Source organism: Amblyomma mixtum, chromosome 7 (assembly GCF_055824585.1).
Source record: "Amblyomma mixtum isolate Tamu chromosome 7, ASM5582458v1, whole genome shotgun sequence".
Taxonomy (NCBI): domain Eukaryota; kingdom Metazoa; phylum Arthropoda; class Arachnida; order Ixodida; family Ixodidae; genus Amblyomma; species Amblyomma mixtum.
Window position 1 is genome coordinate 30,728,819 of NC_143018.1, and position 12,333 is coordinate 30,741,151.

The 12,333-nt window shown below is 49.8% G+C and overlaps 1 protein-coding gene across 1 annotated transcript in view; it reads left to right on the plus strand.

Moving 5' to 3' along the window:
- Positions 1-415: 415 nt before the first annotated feature.
- Positions 416-12,333, plus strand: part of LOC149335534 (calcium-activated chloride channel regulator 2-like) — a 45,044-nt gene continuing 33,126 nt past the window's right edge. The window contains exons 1-4 of the mRNA XM_089553958.1: positions 416-565; positions 5,438-5,735; positions 10,317-10,423; positions 11,935-12,108. Of these exons, the coding sequence (XP_089410084.1) occupies positions 419-565; positions 5,438-5,735; positions 10,317-10,423; positions 11,935-12,108 (726 nt within the window). The 5' untranslated portion in view covers positions 416-418. The remainder of the gene's footprint in view (positions 566-5,437; positions 5,736-10,316; positions 10,424-11,934; positions 12,109-12,333) is intronic.

The window sequence follows — 12,333 nt, forward strand, 5'->3', positions numbered from 1 at the left end:
TCACACTTAGTTCGTACAGAAAGAGCAGTTCTACGAAGGTAATCCTCAGTGATCGATAAACGCGTGAAATGTGAGAGTGGAAAGAATACACACCGCCCGGGGCCTTCAGACTTTCGTCAGTGAAGAGTTTCATTCTTAGCTTTGTTGCAAGTGTTGTCCAGGAAGCGGTGAGCAGCACCAGAGGAAAGGCAGCTTCTGTTCTTCCTTACAGTGCACCAGTGGTGGTACCGAGCGCTTAAAGGTTATCATTTTGCCCACTTGTCTAGAATTATAGCTAAACTTCAGGACACTCTCTGTCTCTCTCCATTCTCAAATCATTGCTACACAGTTTCAATAGAAGAGCTGTGGTTGTTACGCCTTTAAATATATCTTTTTAATACTTCCCAGGTGCACTGAGGCCGACGTGAAAGTGGGCGGGATGTTCGTTTTTACACACCTTCTGCTGCTTCTGTTAACCACAGCGGCGTCAGTCGACATCGACAACGCAGATGGTGGCTACAAGGAACTGTGGGTGTCCATCAGCGACAATGTTCCTCCGGACGAGTCCATCATTGACAACATCAAGGTAAGCAGCTTTTTCTCCCCCTTTACCCCCGCGGCACTTGGTACCGTTTTTTCACGACACATTGTTTCTGGCATGGGTTTAAAAACCGATTAGAATAAGTGCCATGATAATCAAGGCACTTCCGGCACGTGTTTAAGCCTTTCGTTCCGAAGGATTTCCAGTGCCGGAAATGCATAAAAATTGGACACGAGAGTAGTATACGAAATTTCTCCATCATGTGCCCTTGCTGATCTCATCCACACAGCGGTGACGCTTGCCTGTAAAGAGTCCTAAAGTTTGCCAGTTGCAGCGAGGCTTATGAAGTGGCCTCAAAAGATTGTCCTTGCCTGAAAAAGGAACGGGAGATGAACGAATGAGACGAGACGGTTCCACACACAGAGGTGCCGCCGCTAAGGTGCGACGACGTTGTCACCCTCGTCCGAGGTCTTTTAGGAGAGCTGTGTCTGTTGGGAAGCATGGTCCATGATTTCTGCAACTTGTCCTCGCCCTCAGCATACCAATTTAAAAAACGGGACCCATATGACTGGCAATGCAAGGACGGTGGTCGTAGACGGGCCTTCGCCATCGGTGCTCAAGCTACACAGACCAGCAGTGACCAAACAGGTATTGCGCCCCCCCCCCCCCCCAAAATCTGGAGCCAATCGCTAAGAAGCACAAGGACAAGCTCCTGCCCAAGGGCGGAAACGGGAAGTCACTTGGCTATCGCTCCCGAAATGGTGCACACCCTCTGTGATGGAACAGTGGGCCTCTTCAATTTACCCCGCTCCGGCAGCCCGCTGGCTGCAACAAAGTTCGCCTCTCACAGGAAATCGCATCATGGTCACATGGGCTGGCGGCCACCGGAACCAGCCAGCCGACAATCACGGCGGCAAGCAACACGCAGATCACGGAGGGCACATGCTCTTCAGCCCCGTAGCTTTGCGTTCGGCTGTCTCTCATTGCTGCGCACGCGTACGGCAGAAATAGGCGGCTTGAGATCAAAAACAACGACCTGAAGTTATTAAGGGCCGCCGCAGACTGCAGGACAAGCAGCTGATCATGCTCGCACCAGTATACAACGGGGGCTGCAATGCCATCGTGTGCCTTCGGTGCACAGTGTGGTGTGTAAGCTTCGAGCAATACTCAAAAGCATGCGATGAGGAATCGAAATCTCACATGTTTGAGTCGACACCTCATCGGAGGGAAAACTGCCCGTGCGTTGCTAATCAAACGACCCGCCGTACTCTCGGATTATCGCGCGTTTGTTTACTACGCAGTATGTATGACTGGTAGACCGCAGACGATCGATACTGCATGACTCTGCTGTGGTCGCTGCGATTTCTACGCTCGAGAACTGTTTCCTGTAAGCTGTAATCAGAAAAGAATTGGGATACGTTCCGTTCAACTGCAATCTCGCCCGCAGGCTTTTGCTGCGGGCAAGGAATGCGTGCATAATCTCGACAAAAGTGCATATCAGCTTGTTGAACTTCATCTACAACAAGCAGGTGTACTCTGCAAATCTGGCTGCATATCGTATTGGTAATGCCACAACTTTACCGCAGTCAACTGGCACTGGAATGAAAGGCGCCACAATCAAGCCCTGCGTGTCGGCGCCTCACGTACGGCGTGTGCTTGCATAATCAGCGCTGGGAGATTCTTTTTATCTATTAAATTAGCCAAACGGAAGGAGATGCATGCCTAAGGTACCTCTCAGATGTTTTAAGCATATGTAGATCAAGCGAGGATCAAGCTGTACAACGATTGGCGTCGACAGAATCGGCGCTCGCCTCGATCGGCTGCCGTAAGTAACCGTGTGGACATATATATGCCCGCAGAGATGCCCCGAGTACTGTGCTCGTGAAGGCTTTTAATAAAAGACATGTTTCAGTGAAGTGTTTCCCAAAGCATATCCGCCTCTGCACTGCGCCGAACGCAGTGAAGACCATACCGCGCTCAAATAACACCTCGCAATATAACACCTCGCAAAACACGTTAAGCGCATGCCTCTATGCGTGCGTCTCAGCGCGTACTCGGTCCTGGAATCTGCGGCTTTTCTCGTGAAGGGCCTCAAACACCATCGCAATATCAGCCAGGCGCATGAAATTAAAAGGCGACATATTATTTGAATCAAATGTATGCGATCGTAATATGAAGCAAGCATTTGTGCTTGCGAGGTGGTCGATCGATGTACGATCGCGCATCCGCACGCGAAACATATCAATAAACAGCGATAACTACCCCAAAAGGTGCCATTGCAGGCGACACAGACGGTATGCGCCATGACCTTGTCGAAACTATTGAGCATCTGCATCCCGAAAAACATCGCATGAAGAACCGTGGTCCTTCTAGTCCATACAGAAATGGCGGCGCGAGCTTCCCGCTACCATACCACCTCTCCGTCGTCTGGTAGTTGACCGAGCGATGCCAGCACAAAATCGTCCTGGCGAGTCTGGCTGCCGGCTGGCAGCCCGCGGGCAGCCAGAGGCGGATAATCGAAGAGGCCAAGTCACAGCTCACCCAGTGTGCTACGCCTCCTATTGGTCGGACACTAGCCGACGTACCCGTGCAAGTTGTACAAGAGCAAGTAATTGCAAAGCTGACGACTCTCGTGAATGCCATCGTGTACTGCTTTCCAGCTTTGGCACACCAGCTGCACAAAATGCCTTCAAGTGTTAGATATGTTAGTCCAGTCCATGGCACCTCCAGCCTCATCGTTCCGAGGAGTGCGGATACATATCTCTGTCATCTACATTATCAACCGCAACGGCAAGCAGCCTTCCTGCACGGAGGAACATCTGCGCTGCGTCTTAAGCGAAGAAGGACGGTCGATGTACCCTGCTCAGGTCACAGCTCTCGCCAGCTATTATGGTTCGTGCGCCGGCTACAGCTGGCTTATGATTTTAAGCGCGCTTGTCACTGCTTCATGTGCTTGCTGCGGACTCTTTTCTCTACTTCCTGTTATTATTTTACGCAGCCTTCATCCCTTTCCTTCTATGTAGGGTAGCCAACAGTAACAGCGCTCTGGTTAATATCCGCAGTTCGCGTGAGCCGGCATATGCTGGAGCACCAGTGACGTCACGCAAGGAGCAGGCTACTGCGCATGTGGGCCGCCGCTTCTCCTCCTCGCCACCGTTTGACCTCTCGCCGCAGCCGTGCGCACTTGAAAGGAGGGGTACATAAGGCGCGCTTGCCCAGAGAACAGGCGCACGCTGCCGCGCACTATGCGTCATCGTTTGACGTTCGCCGCAAGCGCGTGTTTATCGCGGAGGCCGGCTATATAATCGCTTGGCAGAGAATAGGTGTGCGCAATCAACATGGAAGGAGAAGAGCGTAGTACTACCGATACAGAAGTTATCATAAAGCATAACCATAAGCTAAATGATAAGGATCAATGCAACTTTTCGCTTCGAGATAACCAGGATTAACCTTAGATAAGCACCCAGCCAATTTTTTGCAGCCTGCCGCAATGAATTTCTTTTCTTTTTTAAAAATAATAATAATGCGATAGCATTAATTGGTGGTCCCGTTCACGAGAACAGCAAGCGTCAGTTCATCTTTATGGCGCGAGCAGATGGGTGACCCTGTCAACTTGTGGTCAGTCCACCTGTTTTCATCTTCCCGAGGACAATCTGCCCAGAATGTTGTCGCGCCACTCAAGAATATTGTTCGAAGTAATGTGCATGCCAAGCCAGGCAACTTAAGAGCAACAAAAGCGACAGATAGATAAAAAAGGAGCAAAATAACGATAATAAAATGTAGAGGTAAGGTGCATGCCACGCCACTATATAGGGAAAGACTCTATACTCCGTTTCATACATAGGAGTCAACGCTGCCAAAGGTACGGAAGTAGTCCGCGGCCAAAAACAAGCGAAATGTATCCGTCCGCCTCGCGAAGTGGCTGAGTGGTACCAAGAGCGCGCCTGTCCATTTTATAAGGGGCCAAGGTTCGACTCCCGGCTTGGCTGTTTTTTATTTACTTATTGATTTATTTTTATTTTTATTAAAAGCTTCGTTAGGTAAAAACTCGAAACTGTCAAACTCTAATACTCTTATACCTGCTATGAAAAACACAGCGCTGTTTACTTGTTTCCAAGGGAAAAGGCAGTGTAGTGTACGGCATACATACGATGTAACTTGAGTCGGATGGCGTTGAGTGCAAAGCTGTCATATTTAACACTGCGAGAGCTAGATATTGTCACCTTGCTAGGTCGTTTTTGCGGTAATCTTATTCCAGTAGAGAGACCTTCTTTCTTGAACCCCGCAACTGTCCGAGGGCTCACCCCGATCATCTGGCCCACAGTTTTGAGAACTTCAGGCATAGTCTTTTCCGGGAAGCGCTTCCTTACGCTAGAGTAAACGTTGACAATCACCTGCTTGCAGTCTTTCAAAATTTTTGGAAACTTCAGCTGGGAGAATAGGCGAGCAGATGTTTTTGAAGCCGCAGTGGGCGAAGGAAACAAGCGAGTAGGAGATAGCGATGCCATTTTCGTAGACTCAGAAGACGAAAGACGAAAGCAGACGACATCAGCGGTCGGCCTAGCTGCGAAAACCTGATACAGGAGGAGTCGGAAAAAACCAGAAAACTAAGGCACTCTGTTTTCAAGGACATGAAAGAAAAAGCAATATTTTTGCAAAATAAAACACTTTTATTATTATACTACAATACCGACCAACATTTACTTTAATTTTAAGTTCATTACTGTTTTCACTTTCCACGCAATACATTACGATGCGGACGAGGAGCGCGAACAGGCGCCGCAGCCTTCGCTGCGTTGACTGCTATGTATGAAACGGAGTATAGGGGCGTGACTGATTAGCAACCACGAACAGTTTTGAGATTTAATATATTGCGTTGCGATGAGTACATGCCGTGAGCATGATGACAATACGCAGGGGCTGTTCCGCTCTTCAACCGAGTTCCTGCACAAGGCCACCAGTGGGCGTGTGTACTTCAAACACGTCACCATCGAGGTTCCGAAGACATGGCAGAAGAGAAATGGCACCCGGCCACTTTCGTCGAGTGCCTTCTACAGCAGCGATGTGCGCGTCGACATGCCCACGGGGCAGAACGACGACAAGCCATTCACACACCAGGTGAAGCCGTGTGGCCGCCCGGGAGACTTCATCCAGCTCACCCCCGGATTCCTGGCCACAATCAACAACTCTACGGCCAAGAGATGGCTTAACCCAGGTATTTTATGTAGTTTTCGACACAATATTTACACTATTATTTCCTTTACGACGGTGGCTGTTGTTGCTTAGGGAGACGAGCAGAGGCGCGTATGTTCGCGTAGCAACATCCGAGTCTTGTGAAGGGGAGAGGAGTGAAGAACCAACGGTGTAAACGATGCTGCCACGGTGGTAGGGAGGAGGGGGGCAGAGTCAAAAGAGCAAAAGGAAACACTGAGAGCACATTAAGCTGCTGCGGATGTGTTCAGGAGGCATTTAGGATAGATGGGTAGGATGGTTGCTCCAGGGCGCTTAAGAATAGAGGAACCTCTCTGTAAAGGGGATAGAGAAAGCGGAGTGCCAGTTTGCGCACGCCAAGCACTATCCCCCAAAGCCATAACTAAACCGGAGTCCTTCTATTCCCTCTGCTGACGGGTGGCGGGTCGCCGGTGCGTTCCTCGTACCACGCTCGTGTATGTGTGCAGTCAGGACAGGGTAGGAAGCCACATTCGGGATGCAGTCGTTATGCCGCAGAAATGAGTGTAACACTGTAACGAGGAATCCGCTGGAAAACGCGCCGAAATTATCCGTCTTTGCTCTGCTGAGCATACAGTGTAGCAGAAACCATGCAATCGATGCGCGCAGCAAAGTGACGAAAGGTTTATGGTGCATGGTTTACAGCGGTTTAACGTCCTAAAGCGATTCCGGCTATAAGGGACGCCTTAGTGAAAGACTCCGCAAATTCGGACCATTAGGAGTTTTTTATCCTGCGCTCACAGCGCACACTGCAACCGCCTCTAGAATTTCTCCTCCATCGAAATTCGACCACCGCGGCCGGGATCGACCCCTCCTCCTTCGGGTCAGCCGCCTAGCGCCATAACCAGTGAGCCACCACGGCGGCTCAAAGAGGCGAAAGGAATATTGTAGCGGCCGAGAGGATGAGATTGCGACGCGTCACTCACACTGAGGCACATCGGAAAGTAGCTGGACTTCAAAAGGCTCCTGCAGTGCGCGCAGTAACCCAAGGAAAAATATTTTGGAATAACGCTAGACCATGTGTGCTGTGAGTGTGTGCATGTAAGGAGATAGTGCCACCCAGCGTCGATTGTGAGGCAGAAGAGGAAAAAGCACGAGGAGCGCGTGCGGTGGGGTACGCCGGGACAGGTAGAAGAGGATTACGTGGCAGAGAAGAGAAGAGCGCGGTGGGCGACGGACGTGGACGAGTTCTGCTGGCTCCCCGAGTTCCGGGCTTGGGCCTCAGCCGCAGACGTCCGGGCCACCAGACCCGGACATCCGTCGTCAAGAGCCTCAACCACCAGGCCCAGGCGCCACTCCTCTCCGTCCATCCGTCAGCTGCTCCAAACAGGCCGCCTCTGGCGCCTACGTGGCCTTTCCGGGATGCCAGACCTGGGAACCGTGCTGGAAGCCCACAGACGCTGACGCTGCGGTAGCGCTGAAGGCCAACGTGGAAACGCCGGCAACAGTGCATCGACACTGGAACGCCCAGAGACTGCCTGACTGCCCGACACCCAGCCAGTCCTCCCCGCTCGATGCTCGTATGAGAGACAAGTAGTGTGCCTTTCCTTTTTGACTGTCTTTTTCCTGTATTTTTCGCGAGGATTTTTGTTCTGTTCTCCTGTGTGTTTTTTCCGTGTGTTGTTGCGTTGCTCTCGTATCTCTTTCCTCTTTTCACGCCCATACTGAAATTGGTTTCCTTTCCTATAAAAGCCGCCTCGTTTATTGGTTATACCTTTAGTGTTTGTATTAAATACAACCTGCAATCTCCCACATCCTCACAGTGCACCACAGACTTTCAGCCATTCGGATGTTTACGCTGCTCCGTCGCAGCATCCGGCAAGGAAGCGAGAATTTTTTTCGTGAATCGAAAACTAGCGGTGGAGTGAAAATTAGCTAAAAATTATTGCTTATATGGTGACCTGCGTAACCAGAGATGATTGCTGGCCGTGGTAATGGAGGGCGCCCCGGATGCCCGCGTAGGCAGCGCGCCCGTTACGTAATAATTCAACTCTCGCGGGCATGCGCAGTGATGTCGGCTCGCTCACGGCGCTTGCATCGTTCATCAAGTGCCATCAGGACTGCGCGTGCGCCTCTCGGGCTGCACGGCAGAAATTCCTTCGCGCCGCTTGCTTTTACCACCACGAGAACACGACGAAGCTACGTTGACACGTGAGCAGCTCCTGTGGCAGAGCAGCAGATAGGCACCAGGCGGACAGGGTGAACTAGAAGTTTCTCCAGATAGAAAACCTCAGGCTGATCTCGCTTACGTCATGCCTGCGAAAACTATACGAGCGAGTTGTAACGCAGAGACTTCAAAACTACATGGAAGACAACGAACTGATCCCTCTCAGCATGTTTGGCTTTAGAGCAAAGTTATCAGCTCAAGACGTACTCCTCCAATTATATAAAGGTGTACTTCAGAACGTTCCTAGGGACGGAGAAAACGTAATAATGGCCCTAGACATCAAAGGGGCTTTTGACAATGTGAGCCACGAAGCATTCCTTACGGGCCTGGACGACCTGAACTGCGGGCGCAGGATTCACAGCTTCGTCAAAGCATTTCTATCGAACAGAACTGCAACCATCGGTTAGGAGAACTTCGGTCCGAGAAGTTCCGAACGCCTAAAAGGGGAACACCTCAAGGGTAGGTCATTTCACCCACGCTATTCAACGTGGCCATGATCCGACTGGCGAAACAACTAAAAAAAATCGACGACATCCACCATGCTATTTATGCCGACGACATCACAATATGGACTAACACTGGTTCACTCGGCGAGAAAGAGGATAGGCTACAAGAAGCGGCCACCTGCGTTGAAACCTACGTCAAAGCAAGAGGGCTATCATGCTTGACCGAAAAATCTGAGCTCTTACGGGTTTGGAGAGGAAAACAGAGCCGAACAGTCCCTACCAGTAAAGAACTTCGACTACAAGTTTGCCTCGAAGGAGAACCAATACCAGAGAAGACACTCATACGAGTACTAGGGATGTGGATACAGTCAAATCAACGCTGTACTCACACTCTTACGCTATTAAAGGCATCTACACTCCAAGTGGCCCGCATGATTACGCGCATCAAACACAGACGTCACGGCATGCGAGAAGAAGACACACTCAAGCTGGTCAGGAGCCTAGTGGTCAGCTGGGCGACATAGAGTCTCCCGTACTACAATCATATCAAAAGTGAAATACAACAGGCGGATGCGACTTCACGCAAAGCGTATAAAACCGCGCTTCGACTACCCCATAACACCTCAACTGAAAAGCTCTTAGCCTTGGGACTGCACAACACGTTCGAGGAATTGCGGGAAGCGCAGCATGTTGCCCAAATGCGCAGACTACAGCAGACCCCCACAGGCAGAGTTCTTTTAAAGAAACTGGGCTACACCGAACAAATTCCGAGAAATATTGAGAACTGAAACGATCCCCGATGAGTGCCCCAGCACGTTCAGGATGGCACCAATACCAAGAAACATCGACCTTAACCTCCACAAAGACCGAAGAGAGGCAAGGGCCGACCGCTTACAGAAAACACACGCATCCCAGGATACAACAGTGTATGCCGACGCTGCCACATATACCATGACAAGGGGACAAGGCACCAACAACGCAGTGGGAACTGTAGTGAACTCGGAATTACACGAGATTACCAGCGCCTCACTGAAAGACTCCACGGTAGCTGAGGCTGAAGAAGTGGCCGTCGCTCTAGCGGCAGCGGAGGGCTATCGGAAAGAGCGGTCACTGACAATTCTTACTGATTCACAAGCAGCTTGCCGCAACTATCTTTGCGGCAGAGTCGGTCACAGAGCGCTCCGCATACTCCGCTCTGTAGACTGCAAGACGCAACAAACACATGCAAAACCACTCAAGCCGATCAAACATACGATCATCTGGGTACCGGGGCACACGGGGGTGGCAGGAAACCAAGAGGCGTACAGGATAGCTCGAGGATATACTAACTACCGAGCATCCAATGTCAACGACCTCGAGGAATCCCTGCCAGTACCTCAGGAATACTCGGCCATACTCAACAACTACAAAGGCAGCAGGATGCAGTACCCACGACCGCACAAATCTTTAAACAAAGAAGAGGCTGTCACATGGAGACAACTTCAAACGGCGTCATAAACAAATCTAAACACACTAAGTAAAATTCACCCCACACTTTACGCACACAATTGTGCGTGGTGCCATGAAAAACCTACACTGTATCACATCACATGGGCATGTCAAAAAGTCGACATCGTCCCAGTCATACAAAACCCAAGTGTGGAGCAATGGGAGGGTCTGCTCTCTAGCGACTGCCGTGATGACCAGATCGGTTTGATACGGCGAGCTCAGCTGACGGCAGCATCCAGCGGAGCCCTGGAATAGGGGCAACCGACCGTTGCTAATGGACTCATCTGACCACATAAAAAAAAACACTTGTGCTAGAGCCAAATAAAGTTATCCTATCCTATCCTATCCTATCTTATCCAGTGTTAGCATCGGTTGGGCTCTGTTTTCTCCTCCGTTCGGGTGTCAAGGTCCTAACAGCATTTTATGCTTAAATGTATGGTTAAAGAAGACACTAACACATTCGCAGCGTACGTGTTCGTGCACGAGTGGGCCCACTTTAGGTACGGCGTGTTCGACGAGTACGGCAGCCGCAACGACAGCAGGCACCCCCTCACTTACTGCCACAAGGGAACGGTGAGCCACACGGCCAATATTGCATGGGGTAAACAACGATGGGAGGGGTTTACGGTTTCAGGCAGACAGTTGTAAAAAAAAAAGCTGATTACAAATAGATATTGAGCGTAGGTAGAAAGACAACTATACATAGAAGGAGGCTCTGTCGTCAACTAAGGTTTGAAATTGAATTACTAACGTTCCGTGATCAAGTCGGACATTTCATTCTTGATTTGGCACTAAATTTCACGGCACCTAGCGGGTATCAGGATATCTCCAATTTTCTCCGTGGCGTCACGTACGATGTTTAAAGAGGACAGAGACCGGGCATATGTTCATGCTATATTTTGGGGGACCGAGCAAATGCCCAAAGGTTGGACCTTGTTTTCGGTGCTTGAATGGCGCCAGAGACACCTTGAATAATAAAAAACCAACGAGACATACTTTCATTAAAAATGTTCGTGCGTATAACAACTATAGTGAACTTGAGATTCAACCTGGACTTTTTCTAGCGGAGGTCTAAACCTTGATAACTTCAGCTGCATGTAACCGGTCGTAATGAGACTCTACGTTGCACGCTTTATGCGATAGTTGATGTGGGCGTGCCGATCTCCTCGGCAATCATAACCGCCGTTCCATGTTCTGGATCGCGAGGCAGAGACAAAATTAAAAGGCATAAATAAAGCGCAAATATGGAGACAGACGTGCTCTGTAACAAGGACAATAGAGCTGAGTAGTGTTTCTATAACATATACAAAAACACCAGTCCTTTATCAGCGAACGAAGAGCCCAGCAGGACATCCAAGAGCTCCGGCACGTCATCGCTCGAGGCTGCTACGCAAGGAGCGAGTATTTGTGCGTTAATAGCGCCAATGAATGACTTAGTTTGAATGCTTCTAGTATCTTTTAGCAGCAACGGTGAACGAAAAATGGATTTGGCCAGTTTCCTGCTACTTTTTATGAGGAGGCGGGCTCAGGGGAAAATCCTTGTTACATGAAGCAGCGGATATTGCCTTGAAAAAGGGAGTTCAAACCTTTCCTCTGGACTACAACTATATTCTTTAGATATAAATAATATCATTTCTAATCCCTCCTAGCTTTATCACCAGCCGCAGCACTTGGCGTATACAATCTGTTTGGTCCATGAGAACGACTGATGTTCGGTCCATGAGAACGACCAGAATACAGTTCACGGATGTTTTGTCGCAGTCACGAAAGAGATCAGTCGTTTCTGGAAGTCAGTCAACCCAGTAAAATCTATATGGCTTTATTAGCAAACTAAACATATCAGATGTTTGAGTTCATTAGCATTTAAGACAGATAAACACATCAAACAGTCAAATCAGCTTTGCTCTTTCTTTGCGCAGGAACCCCTTTTAGCCAAATAAGTAACTGCTGAGCTCTTCATTATTTAGCGATGGCTAAAAAGGAGAAGAGAAAAACTGCAGAACAATCTTTTTATTTGCATTGCATTGTTGACCTATCAGATCCGCTCACCACTTCGTAAATGTGCATGCGAATTGTTTCGCCAGGTACGGCTGAATGCCTGCTCGGACAGAATCGTCTTCATCCCGACAACGGCCGACGGAGAAAGGTGCTCGATCGACGAAAAGTGCCGCTTTCTAGACGACTGCGTGGTGACCATCCGCCAGCCGAAACCTGACCCCGTGGAGTCGTCCATCATGTTCATGCCCTACGTAGCCAATGTAAGAAGTGGTCGCTTACTGTGCCGGCGAAGTGCGGCATCACCCGCTCTGTTTGAAGGTGCCTAGAGTTTACAAATGCTGGTTAGTGTCTGATGCAGAGAAAGCAAGGGGGCGGCGGCTAAGCGGCCTACCAGGTGATCATGATGACATCAGATAAGCATAGTACTAGGCGATAGGTCTGCCCTCTTCTTTGCATCTTATCGTGATTGAATTCCAGGTTGTGCC